Consider the following 20608-nt stretch of genomic DNA (forward strand, 5'->3'; position numbering starts at 1 on the left):
TTTCGCCTGAACCATAAACTCCTTGGTTTCTTTTTCCTATAAAGTAATGTACAAAGATTCTCCGCCGAATCTAAAAACTAGCCATCTCAATCCAGGTAGCCACAAACCCGAGCCTTCGTCCGCGGTCTGCAGCCATGCGGCGGGAAAACTCCTCGAAGTTAAGCTTTGCTCCGCTGCCGCCGCGCTCCTTGGCTTCGCGCTCGACCTGGTTCAGGTACGCCCATCGGGCAATGGTCTTGGGTGACGGTTTGTGCAGGCCAGAAGGTTCCGTGACTTGGTCGGTCTTCGAGGTTGGCGGTGGGAGTGGCTGCATAGGCGAGGGACGGGGTTTGGGTGCCGTGGCTTCGGCTTCGGCGGACGAAGAGTCAGGAGAAGACGGTGCAGGGAGAGAGGTTGTGCCGTTTGGTTGGAGGCGGAGCTCCAGCGGGAGGTCGGAGGGTTCTGGTGAGGCTATCACAGAGGGCTCGTCGCGGAAAGAAAGACGAGGACGAGTTAATCCAGCGTTTGGACGGTGTTGGGGTAAAGTAGGATCATAGTACGGCTCTTCTTCGTCCGCAACTGGGGAGATATCTTCTGAGGACTCTGGGTCAGATGCATCTGACTCAGTCTCGTCGTAATCCCCTTCGAACGGCCGGTCTTGACCGATGGCAGCATCATCCCCTGGATCACCGAGATGAGAAGGCCGAACGTCGTCGTTCTCGGTGTCCCTGGGCGATACAACCCCTGGGGATGGTGGGGCTAACACTGGCCCTATACTGACGGACTCCGCCACCGGACTGAGTACGGCATAGCCAGAGCGCTGCAAGAGGTCATCCAGAGACCTTTCACTGGTGACCGGTCGCAGTTCTCCCTCGTTGCTTGCCTGCGCTTCTTTGGCAGTGCCTTTTTGAGGATCGGCTTTCTCCACAAGCTCAATCTCCCGAGCCCATGCCTTGCGATCAGCTCGTGTCCGATACGCTTCCATAATCAGATCCTCTTTCGGTTTAAACAGGATGTCGAGAAGCTCGTTGAATCCCTGTTGCGTGACCTGATACAAAATCTCTTTGCCCACATCCTTTTCGACTTCCGGTATCTCGAAACCTCCCCATCGTTCGCCGACCGGTATGCTCCGGGATGATGTTGACGGGTTTGAGCGTACATCGTAATCGTCGGTGAGGTCGTCTTCAAATCGCACCTTAGACGATGATCGCGAACGAGGAGAAGGCGGGTGCGAGTCAAAATTCTGCGGTACATGGAGCTTCTCGTCATCACTGAGATAATCATCCACGGCCGGGTCCCGTTGGTATCCCTCGGGGACGGTTGCACCGTCTTCTTCGTCCGTATAGAATGCCCGGCGTCTCCAGCGCTCGTCAATACCATATCGTCGAGCCTCGTCTACTCGGCGACGATCGTCATCACGCATTCTGTGATACACCGAGGTAGCGATACGGGCTCTGTCGACGGGATCGGTAATCTCTTGAGGAGGAACATATGTCCCCAGCGCGTCGATAATGTCTTCCTCGTGGATGTGTTCGGCTGGTGGCCAGTTGGCGCTGGCAACTGAGGAGCTGGACTCGTCAGAAGATTCGCTGGCATCATCGTTATCGTCATCACCATGATCAAGTTCCGCCAGGGAAGCCTCAACCTCGGCACGAGGAAGTCGAACTGTTGACGGGAACATCGGACGCACTCGTCCGAACTGTTCTCGCACGGCAGCGTCACCAACGACTGAGTGTCGGTCACCAGTGTCGTCACCGTCCTGTCGCAAGATACCTTCGTTGTCGACGATTTCCATATCGCCATCCTGATTCGCCCGTTTGCCCTCACCAGTCCGTGAAGGCTCGCCCGAGGGAATGTTGCCTGGAAAAGCAGAGCTGATAGGCTGGCTACCAAGAACGACATCGCGAGCGCCACCCTCCAAAAAGTCATCCTCCATCCCGGCAACCATATCCCGGGTTAGCTCCCGGCTGAGAGCATAGTACGCCCTGAAAACTCGAAGGAAGTCCTTGCGCTCCACGTAACCATCTCCATCGATATCGTATCCACGAAAGACACGCCGTAGCCTTTCATCATTACTTTTATTATTCAAACTCGCCAGTCCCTTGAGGAACTCTTCAAACCCGATGAGATTGTCGTTATTTGTGTCGTAGAACGCAAACATGCGGTCGTAGATGAGGCTGGGAGGAGGCGGCCGAATGGAGGTGTTGGGTACAAAGCATCGGTCAAATGTTTTGCGGTCGATGGCCATGTACAACTTGTTCGGATCATCTGCCCATTCGTAGTTGGCCAGGCAGCGGAACTGGTCCCAGAGGGCATCGAGCTCGGTGTTTTCGAAGCTCGTCTCCTTCATGAGACGCTTGGCAAGGGGCCGTGGAAGGCTGCGTGGGAGCATCGCGGGCTTCCCAGGATACCACACAGGCTGTGATTGTCGTGGGTTGCCCAAGAAGGGAGCCGGAATCCGCACCTTGTAAAACAGATGCGTTTTGATATGTACTTGCATCGCCTCGCATGTCTCACAAAGGTCATAGTCGATGCAGTTCGCACATCGGTATCGGATACCCTGGATGGGCATGGCGCCGCAGCTGTTGCAAGTCACGCCCCGGTGAATATAGCCATCTCTCCGCGCCTGATCCTCGGCAATGTGGTACAGCAGGTTCAGTAGATTCTGACCCTCTCGTGTCGGAGAGGCGTCATTGTTCCCATCCCGCCAGGAGAAGACACTCTGATCATCAACCACCGTTTCCGCACCGTCAGGGTTCTGCGGCGGTCCCGACACATCCGGGAAGGTGGAGGTAGAGAGTGTTACTCGCTCGCCGTTCTGCCTCCGACGACGCAGCTCCTCCCCGTAGTTTTCGTCTCCATTGAACCGTATCAGCGCCCTCTCAATGCCCGCCCTGGAAATCCCTCGTCGTTGAAGTTGCTCCGTCAAGTAAGCCCTTTCTGGGCTGTTGTCTGCAAGAGTGTGGGCGGAGGGGAAGTCGAGAGCAAGAAAAGATTCCAGAAAAGTATCTTCCATCATTTCGCGCATGCGCTCCGCGTGAGCCGGAGGGACACCAACCTCCTCCATCAGCTGGTCGCGTGTAGCGAGCAGCGAAGGCAAGAGGCCACTTTCCACACGTCGTCCGTCTTCAGTCTCGATACGAAATGTTCCGTACACTCCATTCTGCCGCTCCAGTTGTTCGAGGTGGGCGATGGCACGGTAGGACGGGGTCTCGAGCAGCGCAAGTTCTTCGGCATCGCTTCGCCGGTGGCGGCGCACAGCGTTTCGACGTCGCAGCGAGGGTTGGGAACGGCGTGGCAAAATGACATTGTTATGGATGTAGACAACTGCATAGGCCGCTGCGACGCCGGTGAAGAGGTAGAGGATGGGCCGGTATCGTGTCAACGAGACCGGCCCCGAATGCGGTGTGGGCATAGCGGTCGAGCTGGAAGCTGCAAGAAAACTGTCAGGGGAGTTGAGGAGAGATCATTGTTGATGAATTGTCTTGGAGAAACAGAGGGCAGCAGAAAGCAAGTCCTCGTGATCCGAGTGAGTGAAGGTGTAGGTGCCAAGTGGATGACGGTGTTGGGAAGGGTTTGGAGCTCGGACATCACGGGGTTAGGCATGTACATAGTTGACAACTACAACATTAGCTAATGTTAGTCTCATAGAAGTGATTATGGCAGATGATGAATTAAATTATCGAAATTATCAACATAAACATGGCTTTTTCTGGCGCAGACACTGCCACTCAGATATATCAGACCTCCACTGCTACGCTGCTCCTTACTCTATTAGAAAAGCTATATGTACCTCATGGATTACCTATTTTGATTATATACGTTACCATCCCTCACAAAGTTCTAACATATTCACCCTCACAATATCGCTCACCTATACACGTAGCAGAAAGGTCCATCAGTGGTACTCATAGGATCCTTCATAGCAATAGGTCCCAGGTTCGCCCAACCCAGGTCAACTATAGTGTCAAGGGTGGTATTCGCCGAAGGCGGCTGGTTCAAAAACGTGCCAGTACCCGCGATAGCATTCTGGCGCGTCTCCAAGTCCAGGTTCTGTCAGATCCACCACACGCGGTCGATCATGCCGTGATGAAGCCAGAAGGCAGGGTCACCAGGACTCGTGAAGACGTCGCGGCCAGGATCCCCGCCCATCGCATAGTGGCCGCCGCCATGGACGCCGATAGTCCCACTGCCCGGCACGCCTTGCATGGTCATTTCGAAGTCCCGGATGTGGTTGTTATTTACGATCAGTGATACGATGGATGTGTAGTTGGCGTACCGCTGCAGGATCTCTGTGGTCAGGTCGCGTTTGAAACAGCGTGGGTTGTAGTCCATCGGGTGAGCTACTTTGCTCACGTTTTCACCGCATAGCTCCAGAGAGGCCGGGCCCAGGTTGACTGTATAGTCCTTGAATGGTCCATTATGGACGCATCCTCCCCCTGCGCCAGCTGGCAAAAATATGGGAGTGAAGTTACTCATTTTAGTTGGATAGCTTTCTCGTCGCGGACGTGGACGCCGTTGCCAGACATGGATGTCTCACTTCCATCGGAGACGGGCGACTTGGACATGTCTTCGGTATCAGCACCCCAATCCCAGTACGGATAGTCGCCAGTATAACCACATTAATCGCGCAGCGCGGTTTCAAATCCATAGACAAAATATCGGTGCCAGGCCAAGAATGTGCCCCACTGCAAATCAGCATCGGACAGAAAAAAAGCTATCGGAAAAACACATACAGTGTAATGGATTTCCATAGTCTGATTGATGTGAGTTACCACGAAGTCATCGAAGCGAGTCTTCGCCCCCGGAGCCAGCTTTGAGGAAGTCCGCGCTGGGAGCTTTTGTAAACAGAGCACGGAATCGATATACTCCCTCTTATCCCGGTAAGAAAAGTCCCTCCAGTCACGCCGGACTCGCAGATTTAGGGCATTGCAGCCATGTGGGGTTATCGCCTTTCCTTCGAAGTTCCCAATTGCGTTTGAAGAGCAATCTGTGACAGATGATCTAGCTGAACTGCTGCGGCTGCTGTCTCCGTGGACGCAGCCATGGGTGTTGCCGGGGAGTGTGGAGGACGGTGGTTGGCATTGCGTCTGTAGGCAGATGCTGGCACACCAGGGATCTGAGATGCAAGAATACCCAGAGAGAGAAGCGCAATGGCAACCATGGTGACGGCTAGAGGAAGGAGCAGTTACTGAGGGACACGACCATGAGAATGAGAAAGACGGGACACCGCGCAAGGCGTCTAATAATAAACGACTGGGACATTGTAATTGCCCTGAGCCAACACCAAGGCCAAAGCCAACGCAGGATGTCTAGCTCAGGGTCCTGGGAAATGAGCCCACACGGAGTATGCAGTTTAGCCAATGGGGCTAGTATTTCCAAAATTCTGTGCAGTATATACTTTTAACCTATAGAGGGGAGAGGCTGGGAGAGTAACAGGTATATCCTCTGACTCTAATTAAGATCGAAAGCTGTTAGGACAAAACAAATTCTACGGCTTCTATAGTACGACAAAAAACTAAAGCAGCTATGTTCTCAAATTCTAGATCATTACCATCGACAATTTTATCAAAATGCTATGCTTACTTCCTCCATCAGGTGCATTCAAATCACACAGTGAGATGCAGCACCACATCCAGACGCTAAACTATATACCCATCTAATTCCCACCATATGCAAATGCAAAAAGTTATGTACATACGGCGTGCGTACGAAAAGGAAATGCCAACCCTTCACTCATCTCCTTGACACCATGTACTTTTCCATTCAGTCCTCTCAGCGACTGAGTTTACTCTCTCGAATGAAGAAGCTGCTAAACAGCGCGAAAAACACCACCACCACCATAAAGGCGAAGCCTTTGTTCGTGGACCAGCCGTAGCAGCTGCGCACGATCCGGGCGATTTCGGGGTCGAGTTTCTTGATAAAATCAAGACTCTCGCGGACGCCATCGACAATCTGGTCAATGTCTTTGCTGCTGTGTAGTTCGGAGCGTAGTCGAGAGCGGAGGAGTTGTTGGACTACTGTCGATGATAGGGACAGGCCGATGACCGAGCCCAGGGAGCGGAAGAGATATGAGCAGGCTGTCACCACGGCTTGGTCTTCGAATGTAGCGTTTGAGACTGGTGGGTTGGTCAGGACGTCTCATAGTGCGGGGAATGTCAAGAACTTACTCAGGCCGATCAAGGTCGACGTAACTCCGATGCCGTTGCCAAACGCTGCCATGACCATTCCCATAATCATCATAACCGTGCTTTCCAGGGCAGCGCCCGAGAAAAGATAGACACAGAAACACCCCGTGGTCAGAGAAGTGTATGCGGCAACAGTCAGCCAGTAATACTTCCCAGACCATTTCATAACCACACCCGCAAACAAAGAACCAGTCACTCCGGCCAGGATACTAGGAAGCAGACGCAGACCCGCGATAGTGGCCGATACGCCATCGACCGCCTGGAAATACAACGGGATATAGAACAGCGCAGCCAGCCAGCCTCCAAAGCTGAAGAAATTGCAGCAGTAGCAAGCAAAGAAGGTCCGATCGAAGATGATGTGTCCCGGCGCAAAGGGCTCCGCCGCAAGGTAGATCTCGACCAGGAGGAAGAGCACGAATAGCACAACTGAGACGCTCAGCGAGATGATTGTGATGGGCATCTTCCACGAAACGTTGCTGCCTCGGTCAAGACCCAGCAGGAAACCGAATACGGCACCGACGAGGACGACGGCGCCGAGGAAGTCGATGCGTCGGAGCTTGATCTTCCAGTGGGCGTTGTCACGGGGCGGGAGCTTCAACATGAAGGATACGGCGATAAAGGCAATAATGCACAGAGGGAATTGTGCTAGGAATGCCCTGCAGAGAGTGTGTCAGAGAATAACTTCAGGTAGAAAAACAGGTAATACACACCAGCGCCAGCCAATATAATCAGCCAGAATTCCACCTAGGAGGCGTCAATCAGTATTGGTCCGGATAAAAAACGATTGGATGGCCATACCTAACGGCGCACCCGTGCCCGAGCCAGTGGCATAGATAATATTGATAATACCCTGCCACACGCCCCGATCCCGCAGCGGGACAATATCACTCATCAGGATACTGACCACGGTAGTCATACCACCGCCACCAATGCCTTGGAAGACCCGCGCAGCAATCAACTCATTAATATTGCGAGCCAGCCCGCAGAACAGATTCCCCATTCCAAAGATGGCATACGCGAACAGTAGACATTGCTTGCGGCCGAAGATATCGGACAACTTGCCATATAGAGGCTGAAACGAGGTGAGAGTCAGAAAGTAAGAAGTTGCAATCCAGCTCGTCAAGTTCAGGGCTTTGAGATCACTGCCGATTTGACCATAGCTGGCCATGATGATGGTCTGGTCCGCGGCGGAGAGAAAAATCTAGAGTATGTAAAGTTAGTCATGTTGATTTAAAGGTTGAAAGGGGATATTTCATACTCCCAGGGAAATTGCAGGGACAATATATTTGAGCTGCTTCCGCGCATCGGGAAACGGCTCCTTTGCCTGCTCTTCGTCACTCTGAGAGGGAATGGCCCCCGTGGAGGGAGGGTGGGCATCCCCTTGCGCGCCCAGCAGCGGGCATGTCTCGTTGGGTTCTCGGTCTGGAGACATTTTCCTTGTATCTTGCCCCGAATTGTCCCCAGCAGCCCAGGAGATCCTCACAGATCTCAAAACCCGCTTCGGCGTGGAAACCGTCAAGACCTAACAAGCGGCACGTGGTGATAAGTCACCCCCGCCTTTGTACTGCCGATTTGCCGATATCGGACCAATGAGAAGTATCCGTCGGCAACTACTAGGTAGGAGATTGGAGATAACGAGCATAGTCGTAGATAGATGATAGATGCAGGTTCAGGGATATCTAAGCTAGACTAGATCTCAATTCCCGTTCTTCTCTTCCACCACCGGAATCGGGATGGGCCCGCCCGGCGAATCGGGCAGCCGCGCCGTCAGCACCTCGACCCCATCCTCCGTCACCAGCAGGGTGTGCTCAAACTGAGCCGACAGTGACCCGTCAGCCGTCGTGCTGGTCCAATCATCCGGCCAGGTACGGTCGCGGTGCGTGCCCAGGTTAATCATGGGTTCGATCGTAAAGCACATGCCGGGCTTGGCAGTCCCGACAGCCTTGTTTTTGCCGTAGTGAGGAACATTGGGCGCGCAGTGGAACAGCTGGTTGATTCCGTGCCCGCAGTAGGTCTTGACAACGCTGCAGTTGCGGCTTTTGGCGAGTTTCTCGATCACATTGCCAGGATCCCGGAACAGCATGCCCGGCTTCACCAGGTCAATGGACTTGTCTAGACAGTCGCGTGCCGTCTCCACCACGCGCACGGCGTCTGCGTTCGCGCGAGCCTTCTCGCCGACATAGTACGTCTCGTTGAGATCGCCGTGGAATCCCTTGTGGTACAGGGTCACGTCGATGTTGACAATGTCGCCGTCTTCCAGCGGCCGTTGGTCAGGAATACCGTGGCAGATGGTCTCGTTGATCGAAGTGCAGACGGACTTCGGGAAGTGCACGTAGTTCAGTGGTGATGGATATGACTGAGAACGTCAGGGTATTTCCCCACGGGGATGGTTATTTCAACAACATACCTCACGCTCTATGCAGGCCTTGTGGACCACTTCGTCGATATAATCCGTCGTGACGCCGGGCTTGATCGCCGCCGCGGCGAGATCAAGCACCTCCCGTGCCAGCCGACAGACCTTGCGCATGCCCTCCTGCTCCTCCTTGTTCAGAATCGTGATGTTGTGCCGGCCGACCAGGCGCTGCTCGGAGCGCGGGATGCCATCGCGAGCGTAGTCCGGGTGCGGGATCGACTTGGGGATGGTGCGTTTGGGCGACAACGGGTACACAGGGCGCAGCGGGCCGGTGTATTGGAAGGATGGGAAGGGGTTAAAGTGACCGGTGGCTGGATCTGGTTCAGAAACTACCTTCGGAGGGAAGAGGTTGGTGAGGAGATTACTCTTCTTGTGTATGGTCTTGTGCTCAGTCTACAGCAGCCCGGGAGTCAGTCACAAAGTCAACGCAGTGGATAGAGAGATCAGATCATACCCAACTGCGCTTGAAACAGTCCTGCGAGCAGAAGAAGCTGTCGGTGCCCGTCTTCAGGCAGGTCGGACACTGCAGAGTGCCTGCATCATTGGGACACTCCAAGCCAATGCATTTTCGGGCCGTGGCTACCATAGTTGACAGATGATAGTAATCTCGTGATCGTCGCAGAGAACAAGAATTATTCGCTTTTTGTCCCCGCGACGGAGGAATCAATCCACACTAAGCCTGAACTGGAATGATCAATGCCTCAGGCCGACGTCAGTTGATCCACGCTGAGTCAGCACCTTAACCGGCCGATCTTTTCGGACAATTCAGAGGCACGTGACCGTGAGAGTTTCTTCCTTCGCTACGACTCATCCCGATGGCGCTCCTCGCCTGTCTTCCATAATGGCCGCTCTTCCAACCGGCCAGAAGGTCGTCGTAGTCGGTGCAGGGCCCGTAGGGGCCCTGGCTGCATTGTACGCTGCGTCCAGAGGCGACCAGGTCGAAGTATACGAGCTGCGCGGAGGTATGTTGCCACTGCCTTGTGTGACGTTCACTTGAGCCCCTGCCAGTCGAGATTGGAATACTCTTTTCTCTTATTTAAATGTCGAGTGTGATATTCTCTGGGAAGAATTGATATTCATGGATCCGACATGAAGATGACCCACCTCCCATGGAAATATCGAACCAGAGGAATAATGGTGAATCTGTAGATCTCCGGGACCCAACGACGGTGCCATTGAACTTCACCAAATCCATCAATTTGGCTCTCTCCGAGCGCGGCATCAACTCTATGAGACAGTCACACCGGAGCGAACTCATCGACAATGTCCTCCATGATACCATCCCCATGCACGGGCGAATGATCCACGGCCGGGACCGCGGACAGCTCTGGGAGGCTGCGCAGGCCTACGATGTTCATGGCCGAGTAGGTCTCTGGATTCCGGAGGAAGAAAGACACCGCTAACCCCTTTCCAGGCCATCAACGCAGTCGACCGAGGCACGTTGAACAACGCCCTCCTCGACGAGCTCGAAAAAACCCCCAACGTTAAGCTCTGCTTCAACCACAAGCTCACAGGCGCGGACTTCCGCACCAACAAAGCCTGGTTCGAGCGGCGCATCCCCGGGGACACGCCGCAAACCAACGCCGCAGGAATCGCAGGCCGCGTCCCCGAGATCGAAGTCTCCTTCGACTACCTCCTCGGCGCGGACGGCGCCCACTCCGCCTCCCGCTTCCACATGATGAAATTCGCCCGCGTCGACTACCAACAAGAGTACATCGACACGCTGTGGTGCGAGTTCCGTATCCCGCCGTCCCCCGAGGGCGAGTTCCGCATCTCGCCGAACCATCTGCACATCTGGCCGGGACGAGAGTTCATGTTCATTGCGCTCCCCTCGCCCGACAAGTCATTTATCTGCACGCTCTTTGCGCCGTCGGCGCAATATGCCGAGTTGGAAAATAACCCGCAGTCCTTGCAGGCATTCTTCGACCTGCACTTCCCAGGCGTGTGTCCCGAGCTCATGGACCCCGATGCCCTGAGCGAGCAGTTCAACCTGAACCCGCACCTCCCGCTCATCAGCATCAAGTGCAACCCGCACCATTTCGGCGCCAGCGTCGCCATACTCGGCGATGCCGCGCACGCCGTCCTCCCCTTTTACGGCCAGGGCCTGAACGCAGGCCTCGAAGACGTCCGGGTGCTGTTTGAGATGCTCGACTCCCGCGGCGTCTACGACCCACAGGCAGATGCGCACGCCCGAGCCCTCAACCGCCTCGCTGCGTTTCAGGCATACACGGACCAGCGCTGCGCGGATACATACGCCATCAACGACCTGTCCAAGCAGAACTACCTCGAGATGCGCTGGGGGGTCAAGTCGCCGCTGTACAAGCTGCGCAAGACGGTGGAGGAGACTGTCGATCGGTATTTCCCGTGCGTGGGCTGGCAGACGCAGTATGCGCGTGTGTCATTCAGTAACCAGCGCTATTCCGATGTTATACAAGCTGTGCAGCGGCAGAGCTCGGTGCTGGGGTTGGGCCTGAGTTCGCTGCTTGTTACTGGTTTGGGAGCGGTCTCTGTACTGATGTGGAAGTATCCGCGGTACTTCTCGCCGGTGTGTTTGATTAGGCACTCTTTGCACCATCTTGCGTCTCTTTGCTCTCGGGTTTTCCGATCGACTGCACATTGATAGAGATGTGTTGGGGGGCGGGATTTTGGATATGGAGGACATGTATATTTGTTTTTTTTTTTTTTTTTTTTTTTTTTCTTTGATTCCCTTTTTGGTCAGAACTATAGAATTGAGTTCAGTCATTGTTATACCAGTCGGCACTTTCTTTCGAAACCATTGCCTCCTAAATGAATGTTGGCAGGAAGTATATCAACACCGAAATTGAAGAATAGGCCCATTGATTGGTAGACTATACAATTCCTTCGTAAACTCTCTAATCCCAGTACTTGATAGTCGAGTCCAGTCCACCAGTGACAACCTTGGACGTCTCTTGCGGATGCCAATCCAAACAAGTAACAGCACCACCCTCCTTCCCGCCAGCCATCATCTTATGATACATCTTCCCCGTCTTCCAATCCCAGAAACAGACAAACCCACCGCCATCACCCGAAACAAGGAACTGGCCATCCGGCGAGATTTTAAGATCAATCGCGTAGCCGGCATTGTTGTGGCCCCGGAAACTCTTCTTGCGGTTCTGGCGGAACTTGTCTGTCGCGCCGTACACAACGATCTGGTTGTCGCCGGACTGGAAGGCGACGTATTTGCCGTTCGGATGCGCTGCTGCGCGCGTGAGAGCGAACATGTATGGCTCGGCGATGAACTTGATTGGTACAGGGATGCCGTATTCCCATGCGCGGAGGGACTTGTCGTCCGATGTGGAGATGAAGCGTCGGTTGTCGTCGACGAAGGTGAGGGTGTTGATCGCGGCCAGATGGTGGTCGTATTCTTGGACCAGCTCGCCGGATCGCGTGTCGAACTGCACGATCTTCTTGTCGGACATACCGGCCAGGAACTCGTGCGAGTGTTCCGGGCCGGGGTTGAACCGGATGACGTGCGGTGTCTTGCCGGTCGAGAATCGGCCCAAACACTTCCCGTACTCGGTGTCCCAGAGTTTGATCTGTCGGTCGTATGAGGCCGTGAGGAATGTTTTCCCTGTTGGATGAAAGTCTGTGTCCGTGATGGCCTTGTTATGGCCAGAGAACGTGCGCAGCAGCTCTCGCTGATGGTACACATCCCAGATCTTGGCTTTGCCGTCTGCCGCCGAGGAAAGGAGCAAATGGCCTGATTTGGGGAAGAACCGTAGAGAAGTAATGGGCTTCGTGTGAGACTTCCAAGTGTGCACCAGTTTCTTCGGCACGTAGTTCTTGATGCTGCCGACTTCCTTGTCCAGATCGACATCGAGGTCCTGAGGCACATGCATGTACGTCCGGCCCTGGTAGTCGAACTGCTCTGTGCCATGGAACTCGGTTCTTTCCACGTTGGTTAGATCGCCCTCGTACTCAGTCGCGGCCTTGCTCATAGCAGGCATCGGTGCACCGGAAGCCAGAGTCTCATCTTCCTCAACCCACTCCTCATCGCTGGCAAGCTCGTGCTCCTCTCCGTTCCCAACTTCCACCTCATCATATTGCTCCTGATTCGTATACTTCGCCCACGGGCCCAGATAAGCACCCTCACCCTCAACAACGCCGGAGTCGCCTTTCCTTTGCCGCTTCGCACGCCACTTCGCCGAGGCCTCCTTGGTCGGCTTCATCTGCACCACGTCGCGCCCGCCAAACTGCGCCGCACTCTGAATATCGCCGACAAACTGGTCCGGTGCGGTAGGGTTGCGCGTGTACCCGAGACTCTGGAACGTGCGATGTTGCGCCGAGAACGTCGACTCGCTGATAGCCGCCTCCTCCGCAAAGCCGGTGGGGACGTTCTTGCGCTTGACGCCGTTGCCGGCGCCGGCTGGTTTGAAGGGATTGACGGGCCCTTGCGATGGTCGCATTAGGTCATCGTACGTGGCGTTGTAGGTGAGGGCTTGCGAGGAGGTGTTGGCGAGCGTCATTTGCATGTGCGCGTGATCCTGCAGAGTCGTTAGTCTTTTCCGTTCGTCTAGAGGGTCGAATGAAGCTCCTGCACAGTGCAGGAGGCCGGGAACCAAACCTCTGTATTCACTTCTGGCGCAGCGACGACCTTGGTGGCGGTCGTCGCCGGTGTGTAGGTGGCTGTGGTATTGTCATCGTCGCTGGAGTCATATCCAGCGCCTAGTAATGATGACATTGTGGGATATTATTATGGGAGAATAATATATGCCCACGAGTAATGGAGAGAGGTGTTGGTGGAGGTGGTGGTTGAAGGAGGAATTTTACGGGCGACGGGAGGCTCCCGAGGTGAAGAATACAACCACTCAGCAGCACAGTACCCTTTTTTCTACTAGAGCAGATATCTTGAATCTACTTCACTTCAGACCTACCTTGGAAAATTACAAGTTAGTTGCCAGGTGGGTATCGTACTCTTCATTGCCAGACCGCGCAGGAGATATATACAACTCACAGGCCGAAAGACATGGCAAGATCAACACAGAAAGATAAAAGGAAAGAAACCAGCTTCAAACAGCAAGAAACAATTACAGACAGAAGAGATTACTTGAGCCACACTGACCCAACACACAATCACATCATCTTCTCATGTTCCGGAACACCCTCCCTCCAAGAGAGAGACACAGCTACACACGACAACCTCCATTATTACCCACGCCAAACGGACCATCTATCGCAAGACTGAACTCAAGAGCGCGCCATATCATTCGTTCTTCATGATAGCCGACCTGCATAGGGGTATAACCGCATTAGTGTATTGCATCGCACCGCACCGCAGCATGACTAGCGATGAGCTAGGCGGGACGACCGTGGCGCATGGCGGTGTCGGTTTTTTCGCGAAGTCAGTTCTCGTCGCGGATAAGAGCAACGATCATGCTGTACAGGTAGAAGAAGAACATCAAGAGGTGGAAACCAAGCTTGACGAAGGATTCCTGCACACAACCAAACTCTGAGTTAGCAAACCGTAAAGAGGTAGATCTCCTCCTCTGAAAAAGGGAGAACCCACCTTCTTGTGAACATTCAACTTGCGGAAAATCTCCGTCGCGTCCAGAAGGTGCTGGTTCTCGAAGATCTTCTTCGCATTGAACGCCAGGAGAGGCAGGTTCAGCAGGATCGCGATCCAGTAGCCATTGATGACAAAGAGGAAGGTCAGGAACGCGTGAACGGCAGCTTCAGGAATGATGTAGGCATTCAGGCGGTTGCACAGGTCGATCGGGTTGATGTAGTCGCTGCGCGAAAGGGGATTCAGGTCAGTCTCTCTCTCTTGACTGTGGCTGGCAGGAAGGGAACCACTCACCACTCCAGATCACTGTACATGATCGTGAAGAAAACCTAGATTGCCGTTAGGAAGAGCAGCGAATACAGCGCGCTATGATGAACTTGCCTGTAGGAACAGATTCACGGCATTGATAAGCACCGCGAGCAGGTAGAGCCACGCTTCGCCGGACATGGTGGATGTAGTCTTTAACGAAAAAGAAGAGATACGAAAGACAGTCGAGTCACGTCACGGAGACCCGGGTCTGGAGACCGATGAGGTTGCCGGAATGGACTAGTTGGAGAGGGCCGGAGTTGGAGAGGTTTTTGTGGGGGCGCTGCGGCGGCGGCAGAAGACGGAGGAATCGAAGAGAGGCTTGGGGAGTGGCTGGCCCGAGCTCACAAGCAGGACAGGAGGCAGGGAGAGTCCGTGAACGGGTGGGGACAGCGAAGAAGGGGCTGGGAGTGGGCTGGGAGGAGGAGGATGAGGTGTGTAAGGAGAGCAGTGGTGGTGGTGGTGGATCGGAATCGAGCTGGTGCTGAGTTAGCGAAGGTCTAGTTAGTCGAATCCAAGCCTGAACGGGTCGGCGGTCGGGCTGCTGCACGGACACTGGGGAGTGGGGCAGAATATACCCAGGACTAACAGAAACTAGGGTAGAGAGAGATAAGAACAGAGATGAAGATAAATAACTAGGCCCAGAGGATATGTAGCAGAGAAATAAGTCCACGATGAGCCACGACGCTGATCACGTGGAAACAAGAGTCAGGGATCATGCATGTCCCGAGGAATGTACACGACTCGATATATGCTCTAAAACGCCAAACAGATAAAACAAATCCTCCACATCGGCTCATTCATCGCTTCTCCACAAGCAGGAAATGCATCGCAGCATATGCAATGATAATGAACGCCCCAGAGATCACCGCGAGGCCGATGACATCGCCCCACAACGCCAAGGTGTCGAAGCCAAAGGCACTCAGGATCGACGCGCCGGGGACTTCAATGTCCAGCCCGTACTTGTGGTCAATCAGAGTGAGGAAGGTCACCTCGTTGACGATCAGGGCCTCGAAACCATAGTGGAAGATGGACAGCTGGACCAGAAAATTAGTATGAGTGTGAACGTCGCAGAAAGAAGACTTACCGTTTGTAGCCACAAAGCGGAGCTGGGGATAGCATCGTGGTTCAGCAGCAGACCAGCGAAAAGCAAGCTGAAGAGCATCACCAGGCTGCCAATCAGATTGGCAACGCCGCCGTCCCGGAAGACAATGCCAATGAACAGGCAGATGTTGGCGGCAGCCAGGTTAAACAGGACCAAGACCAGCAGGAACCGGAAAAACTCGGGCCATGCGGGAATCAGGCCGGTCATCGGATACACAATCATTCCCATGATGATGGGAGGGATCAGTCTCAGCGGCACCACGTCGAACACGACCTTGGCGGCAAAGTACGTGACTGGATGATAGTACCCATTGGCACGTTCGCGTACGAACAAGAGCCGTTCCGTGGAAAACACCGTGAGACTGGTCAGGGTACTGAACCCGAACAAGGCCAGGATGAAGAAGAAAAGACCGAGGCGGTTCTGGAAACCCTTAATGTCGTCGGTCAAGCCGTAGAAGAGGTACCCGGAGAGAACCGCCAGCAGGATCGAGATGGCGTAGTGGGTGAGCATCAGCATCGGGTTACGGTAGAGGTTGCGCCATGTACGCTGGGACAAAATGATGAACTGTCGCATCAATCCGACGCGGGCATAGCTCTTCGGCTGGGACGACCCAGACATCAGATCCGAGTTCGCTGAGCCATTTGCAGCGTCGGCGCTTTGCACCGCATTCACAATCTCATCATGCACCGAGCGACACACATAAGAATCCGCATAGCTGGCCACCAAAATATCCAGGTCCGTCTGGCCGGGTGCAGGGGGAGGTAGTTGATCCGGATCGTCAAGGATCTGAGGCGGGACGCTGCCTTGTTGACGAGAAAGACGCAACCACTGTTGGGTATTTTCAGCCACGTCCAGCGTGGCATCTTCCTCATCTGTCTTGGGAGTGGAGGGGGGTTGCTCATGATCTTTCCTGCGCGAGTAGAGTTGACGATCTTGTTGCTGTTTCAAGGATATACGCCGTTTGTCCTTGGGTCTTCGGGTGGGCTCTGTCGTGCCACTAGAAAATTCTTCGATGCTGGCATTGGATGCACTGGCAACGGATTTGACAGCCCTCAGGCTGCTCGAAGCAGTCTTTGTTAAACGGGCGCGTCCATTGCCGGGTGATTCCATCTCATCCGTATATGAACGCGCGTTACTGGCGTGCATAGTAAGGTCGACCAGATAATCGGCAATGTTGAAACCCGCCGGGCACGAGTACCCAACGTGATCGAAGTACTGCTGGCACGTTGAGAACGGTCCGGAGTATACAGTACGGCCCTGGGCGAGAAGCACAAGCCGGTCAAAAAGTGCAACGATGTTGGATCGGGGCTGGTGAATGGTAAAGATGACCGTGCGGTTATACGTCTTGGCCAATGTCACTAGACATTCGACCACATTGAAAGCATTGTAGGCGTCCTGTTATTGTCAGTTAAACCGGACCCTCCAAAAGGGGAGTCTTGTCTTACCAATCCACTGGTGGGCTCATCCAAGAAAAGAATACTAGGGCTGGTGACTAGCTCACAAGCAATGCCCACCCGGCGCTTTTCTCCACCCGAGATGCCACGGCCCTTACCCTCTTCTGACCCAATCAGTTGGTCCTTGATGTGATAGATGCCAAGTTGCTTCTCGACCTCAAAGACTCGTTGCTCCTTGGCCGCCTGACTCATGTCTCGAGGGAGCCTCAGCAAAGCGCTGGTCAAAATCGTTTCGTGAACCGTCAGAGTGGGCAGCATGGTGTCCTCCTGATCAACGAAGCCGATCATATTCTTGAAATCATGGTCGCTAATCTTCTCGCCATTAACGTAGAAGTCACCTGCAACGGCGCCTCGCTTGTTCTTTCGTGCCAGAATATCCAGGAAAGTCGTTTTCCCAGCACCAGATGCTCCCATTATGGCTGTGATCTGACCTGGTGTAGAGGCACCCTGGACACCCGAGAGAATCTCTTTGCCATTCAAGCAGTAAGAAACATTATCCCAGTATAAAGCCGCTGGTCGATGCTCAGCAAGGAGCTTGGCGGCTTCATCGTCCGAATCATCCGAAAGAGACAGACGCACGTAACCACGGCGCGCCGCACGACGGGACAGATACCAAACAATCAGGATGACCGCAACGACGAAAAGCGCACATCCCGCAATCACTCCAGCGATCAGTGGCGTGTTGATCTTCTTGACAGGCCGCTCGTAGCCGGGGACGTCGGTTTTGTACAGGCATTCTCCGGCATTGCAGGCCAAATAGATGGCCGGATCTCCAAAGACAGCACTAATCAGCTTGTCCATCTCCGGCTCCGAGAAGATACTTTTGGTACCATCTGCGGTGGAGTCCGTTGAAAACGTGGCAGGGCCTTTGATGGTCTGGTCCAGGAAGTCATCCAGATTGATGGAGCCGTTCTCGCCGCAGAGAAAGCGACCGGGAATACACTTGCACGCGGCATTCTCGCACTTGTAGTGTGTCTTGTTGCTGGTATAATCGCTCGTCATGTCCCATTCGCATGTATCCAGGCCACAGTAGAACGACTCCTTCTGGCCGACCCAGAACTGAAAGTTGCAGGTTTTGTCTTCCGCTTCGCAGGAGAATGTCACTTGAGGTTTCCGGCCGTCCAGCTGGTCGATGATCTTGCGGTTGGTCACATCGCACATCTGGTAATTCTCCTTGACGGTGACCCCCTGTTTGTAACATGTACCGCCCTGGCCTTCCGGCATCATCGCATCGCAGGCACTATCCGTGGCACAGACATTACAGTTGATACCTTCCCAGCCATCCTTGCAGTTGCAGGACTTGGTCTGCCGCACCGGGCGGTTATCACCGTCAGCCAGCGAGCCGCAGACGGGCGTCGAGCAGTCATCTCCGCCGAATCCTGGCGGGCAGGAGCATTTCCCATTGAAGGTGTTGCATTGGGCAAAGTGAGTACAGTTAAAGGCGTCAAGTTGGCAGTTGAAACAAGGAGGGCAATCCGGTGGTCGGTCGTCGAGGGTCGACAGGGACCGAGAGAAGAGATCCGAGTCGTAGTCGAAGTCACTCCATGCTGTCACAGATACCGACAAGCAAGCCAGCAAGATCGTGAGTGTTGGTGTCGATCGCATGTTGGGAGGGTGCGGCCGAAAGCAGATTGGGCCAGCGCCGGTGCCTGGTCAACCGGGTGCCGCCAGGAGGAAAGTGCGAGGGGCGGGTTCGCCAGAGACTCAAGCCAGGCGAAAAGCGAGCATTCGTTTGGCCGGAAAGTGATAGAATGAATGGAGTATAGGATTGGAATTGAACCGTGTGGTGGTCAAGAGAGATGGTTGGGAAGAGAAGGAGTAAGCCGATGACGCGGGCGGAGAAGCAGGTTGAGTGGCTGGCCGATCAGGAACAACCTGTGAGGGAGTGGCTATAGTAGCACAACATTGGTAGTGAGAGTACTAGTTCACACTACAGTATATAGTGAACCTGATATCGATCTATCTCTCCTACTATACTATTAGCGTATAACATATACTACTATCCTACTCGGTCATTCTCTCGGTCGTGTTCATCTAAATGCGGGGAGACCACGTGATGGCTTCTCCGGTTGGAGTCGAGACTCGATAAAACAACCACCGAGAGAAAATCCAAGTCCGACAGTCAGGCCAGTATTCGTAGCTCCCACCGCAGCCATGGTCAAGATCGAGACCTTCGCGGTCGAACAGGTACGATTGCTCCGGCGGTTTCTGATTCTCTCCCCGCACTGACACTGGTCCTGACTGCCCACAGTGGATGGACAAGTATGAGACCATCGCCAAGTACAACACTGCAGAGACCTGCTGCGCCTCCCTCTCCGTAGAGGACCTCCGCGAACTATCCGAAGACAAAGCTTTCAACCCCTTGGCCCGCCTGCACTCCACTAAACTCACCTACGGTGCTATTCGGGGATCCGATGAACTGCGCGGCACCTTGGCCAACCTGTACTCGGTCAAGACGCCAACGCCTTTACCCAAGGATAATATCCTGATCACGGCCGGGGCCATCCAGGCCAATTTCATGCTGCTCTATACCTTGGTCGGTCCAGGAGACCATGTCATCTGCCACTACCCCACGTACCAGCAGCTCTACTCGGTGCCCACGTCGCTGGGCGCGGAGGTGAGTCTGTGGAAGTCGGACGCGGGCAATGGTTGGCAGCTGGATATGAAGGAATTGGAAACGCTGATTCGGCCTAACACGAAACTGATCATCATCAAGTATGCACCATTACCCTTCCAAGATAGATACCCTTTCCTAACAGAAAATGAAGCAATCCGCAGAATCCAACCGGTGCCATCATCCCTCACAGCACCCTCGAGGAGCTAGTGGACCTGGCGCGCGAGAAGTCTATCATCCTCTTTGGCGACGAGGTTTACAGACCCCTCTTCCACAACATCACTCCCATGGACAAGGAGTTCCCTCCATCTCTCCTGTCGCTTGGCTACGAGCGCACCGTGGTCACCGGATCTATTTCAAAAGCGTACAGCCTGGCTGGTCTGCGAGTTGGCTGGATCGCCTCGCGCGATCCAACAATCATCGAAGCCTGCGCCTCCACCCGCGACTACACCACCATCTCAGTCGGCCAGATCGACGACGCAGTGGCTAGCTACGCGCTCGCGCCGACCTGCATCCACAATCTTCTACGCAGGAATATTGATCTGGCCCGGACGAACCTGGCTCTCTTGGAGAAGTTTATCGAGTCCCACCGGTGGGCGTGTGACTGGGTCAAGCCGCGGGCTGGGACGACTGCGTTTGTCCGCTTCACGAAGATGGGCAAGCCCGTGGATGATGTCGCTTTCTGTGAGATGCTGCTGGACCGAACTGGGGTGATGTTCGTGCCGGGCAGCGCCTGCTTTGGCGGTGGCGAGGACTTTCCGGGCTACGTACGCATTGGGTATGTACCTGAGACGGAGGTGTTGGAGCAAGGCCTGGAGGCTTTGAAGGCGTTTATGGAGGATGGATATGAAGATGTGCCGGTGAAGAAGAAGAAATAATCGTAAGAATTAAAATAATAACTCGACATTATTATTGTCTGACATATACTCCCATTCACTCCATACAAAGTACACCCCGATAGATCTCACCGTCCTCCATACTGAGACTTATGGGGTTGCTCCACTCGTTAACCGTTGATCATTTAG

At 54.2% G+C, this 20608-nt stretch overlaps 9 protein-coding genes across 9 annotated transcripts; 2 read left to right on the plus strand and 7 right to left on the minus strand.

Annotated features, from left to right (window-relative positions):
- Positions 1-70: 70 nt before the first annotated feature.
- Positions 71-3394, minus strand: N7474_010064 (EF hand domain protein; the record flags this gene model as incomplete). The annotated part of the gene is made up of 1 exon (XM_057201474.1): positions 71-3394. The coding sequence occupies one exon, from the start codon at positions 3392-3394 to the stop codon at positions 71-73; it is 3324 nt and encodes a 1107-aa protein (XP_057049461.1).
- Positions 3395-4035: 641 nt separating this feature from the next.
- Positions 4036-4458, minus strand: N7474_010065 (tyrosinase family protein; the record flags this gene model as incomplete). The annotated part of the gene is made up of 1 exon (XM_057201475.1): positions 4036-4458. One exon carries the CDS (start codon positions 4456-4458, stop codon positions 4036-4038), a length of 423 nt encoding a protein of 140 aa, XP_057049462.1.
- A 1296-nt stretch (positions 4459-5754) lies between these two features.
- N7474_010066 (putative MFS multidrug transporter) lies at positions 5755-7599 on the minus strand (the record flags this gene model as incomplete). Its single annotated transcript, XM_057201476.1, has 5 exons — positions 5755-6098; positions 6150-6823; positions 6878-6911; positions 6966-7368; positions 7426-7599. The coding sequence occupies 5 exons, from the start codon at positions 7597-7599 to the stop codon at positions 5755-5757; spliced, it is 1629 nt and encodes a 542-aa protein (XP_057049463.1).
- A 264-nt stretch (positions 7600-7863) lies between these two features.
- Positions 7864-9184, minus strand: N7474_010067 (methionine aminopeptidase MAP1; the record flags this gene model as incomplete). The annotated part of the gene is made up of 3 exons (XM_057201477.1): positions 7864-8523; positions 8575-8973; positions 9035-9184. Coding segments are annotated over 3 exons (1209 nt in total), but the record flags the coding sequence as incomplete, so codon positions are not given.
- Positions 9185-9421: 237 nt separating this feature from the next.
- On the plus strand, positions 9422-11200 carry bna4 (kynurenine 3-monooxygenase; the record flags this gene model as incomplete). The annotated part of the gene is made up of 3 exons (XM_057201478.1): positions 9422-9542; positions 9730-9944; positions 9995-11200. The coding sequence occupies 3 exons, from the start codon at positions 9422-9424 to the stop codon at positions 11198-11200; spliced, it is 1542 nt and encodes a 513-aa protein (XP_057049465.1).
- Positions 11201-11453: 253 nt separating this feature from the next.
- Positions 11454-13282, minus strand: N7474_010069 (WD40 repeat domain-containing protein; the record flags this gene model as incomplete). The annotated part of the gene is made up of 2 exons (XM_057201479.1): positions 11454-13085; positions 13166-13282. The coding sequence occupies 2 exons, from the start codon at positions 13280-13282 to the stop codon at positions 11454-11456; spliced, it is 1749 nt and encodes a 582-aa protein (XP_057049466.1).
- Positions 13283-13943: 661 nt separating this feature from the next.
- Positions 13944-14551, minus strand: N7474_010070 (cornichon family protein; the record flags this gene model as incomplete). The annotated part of the gene is made up of 4 exons (XM_057201480.1): positions 13944-14033; positions 14108-14330; positions 14399-14433; positions 14504-14551. The coding sequence occupies 4 exons, from the start codon at positions 14549-14551 to the stop codon at positions 13944-13946; spliced, it is 396 nt and encodes a 131-aa protein (XP_057049467.1).
- A 659-nt stretch (positions 14552-15210) lies between these two features.
- N7474_010071 (putative ATP-dependent permease ADP1) lies at positions 15211-18574 on the minus strand (the record flags this gene model as incomplete). Its single annotated transcript, XM_057201481.1, has 3 exons — positions 15211-15447; positions 15498-16910; positions 16961-18574. The coding sequence occupies 3 exons, from the start codon at positions 18572-18574 to the stop codon at positions 15211-15213; spliced, it is 3264 nt and encodes a 1087-aa protein (XP_057049468.1).
- Positions 18575-19123: 549 nt separating this feature from the next.
- N7474_010072 (putative aminotransferase) lies at positions 19124-20461 on the plus strand (the record flags this gene model as incomplete). Its single annotated transcript, XM_057201482.1, has 3 exons — positions 19124-19156; positions 19221-19684; positions 19738-20461. The coding sequence occupies 3 exons, from the start codon at positions 19124-19126 to the stop codon at positions 20459-20461; spliced, it is 1221 nt and encodes a 406-aa protein (XP_057049469.1).
- Positions 20462-20608: the final 147 nt, after the last annotated feature.

Source organism: Penicillium riverlandense, assembly GCF_028828495.1.
Source record: "Penicillium riverlandense strain IBT 135883 chromosome Unknown utg000008l_segment0_segment0, whole genome shotgun sequence".
NCBI lineage: Eukaryota > Fungi > Ascomycota > Eurotiomycetes > Eurotiales > Aspergillaceae > Penicillium > Penicillium riverlandense.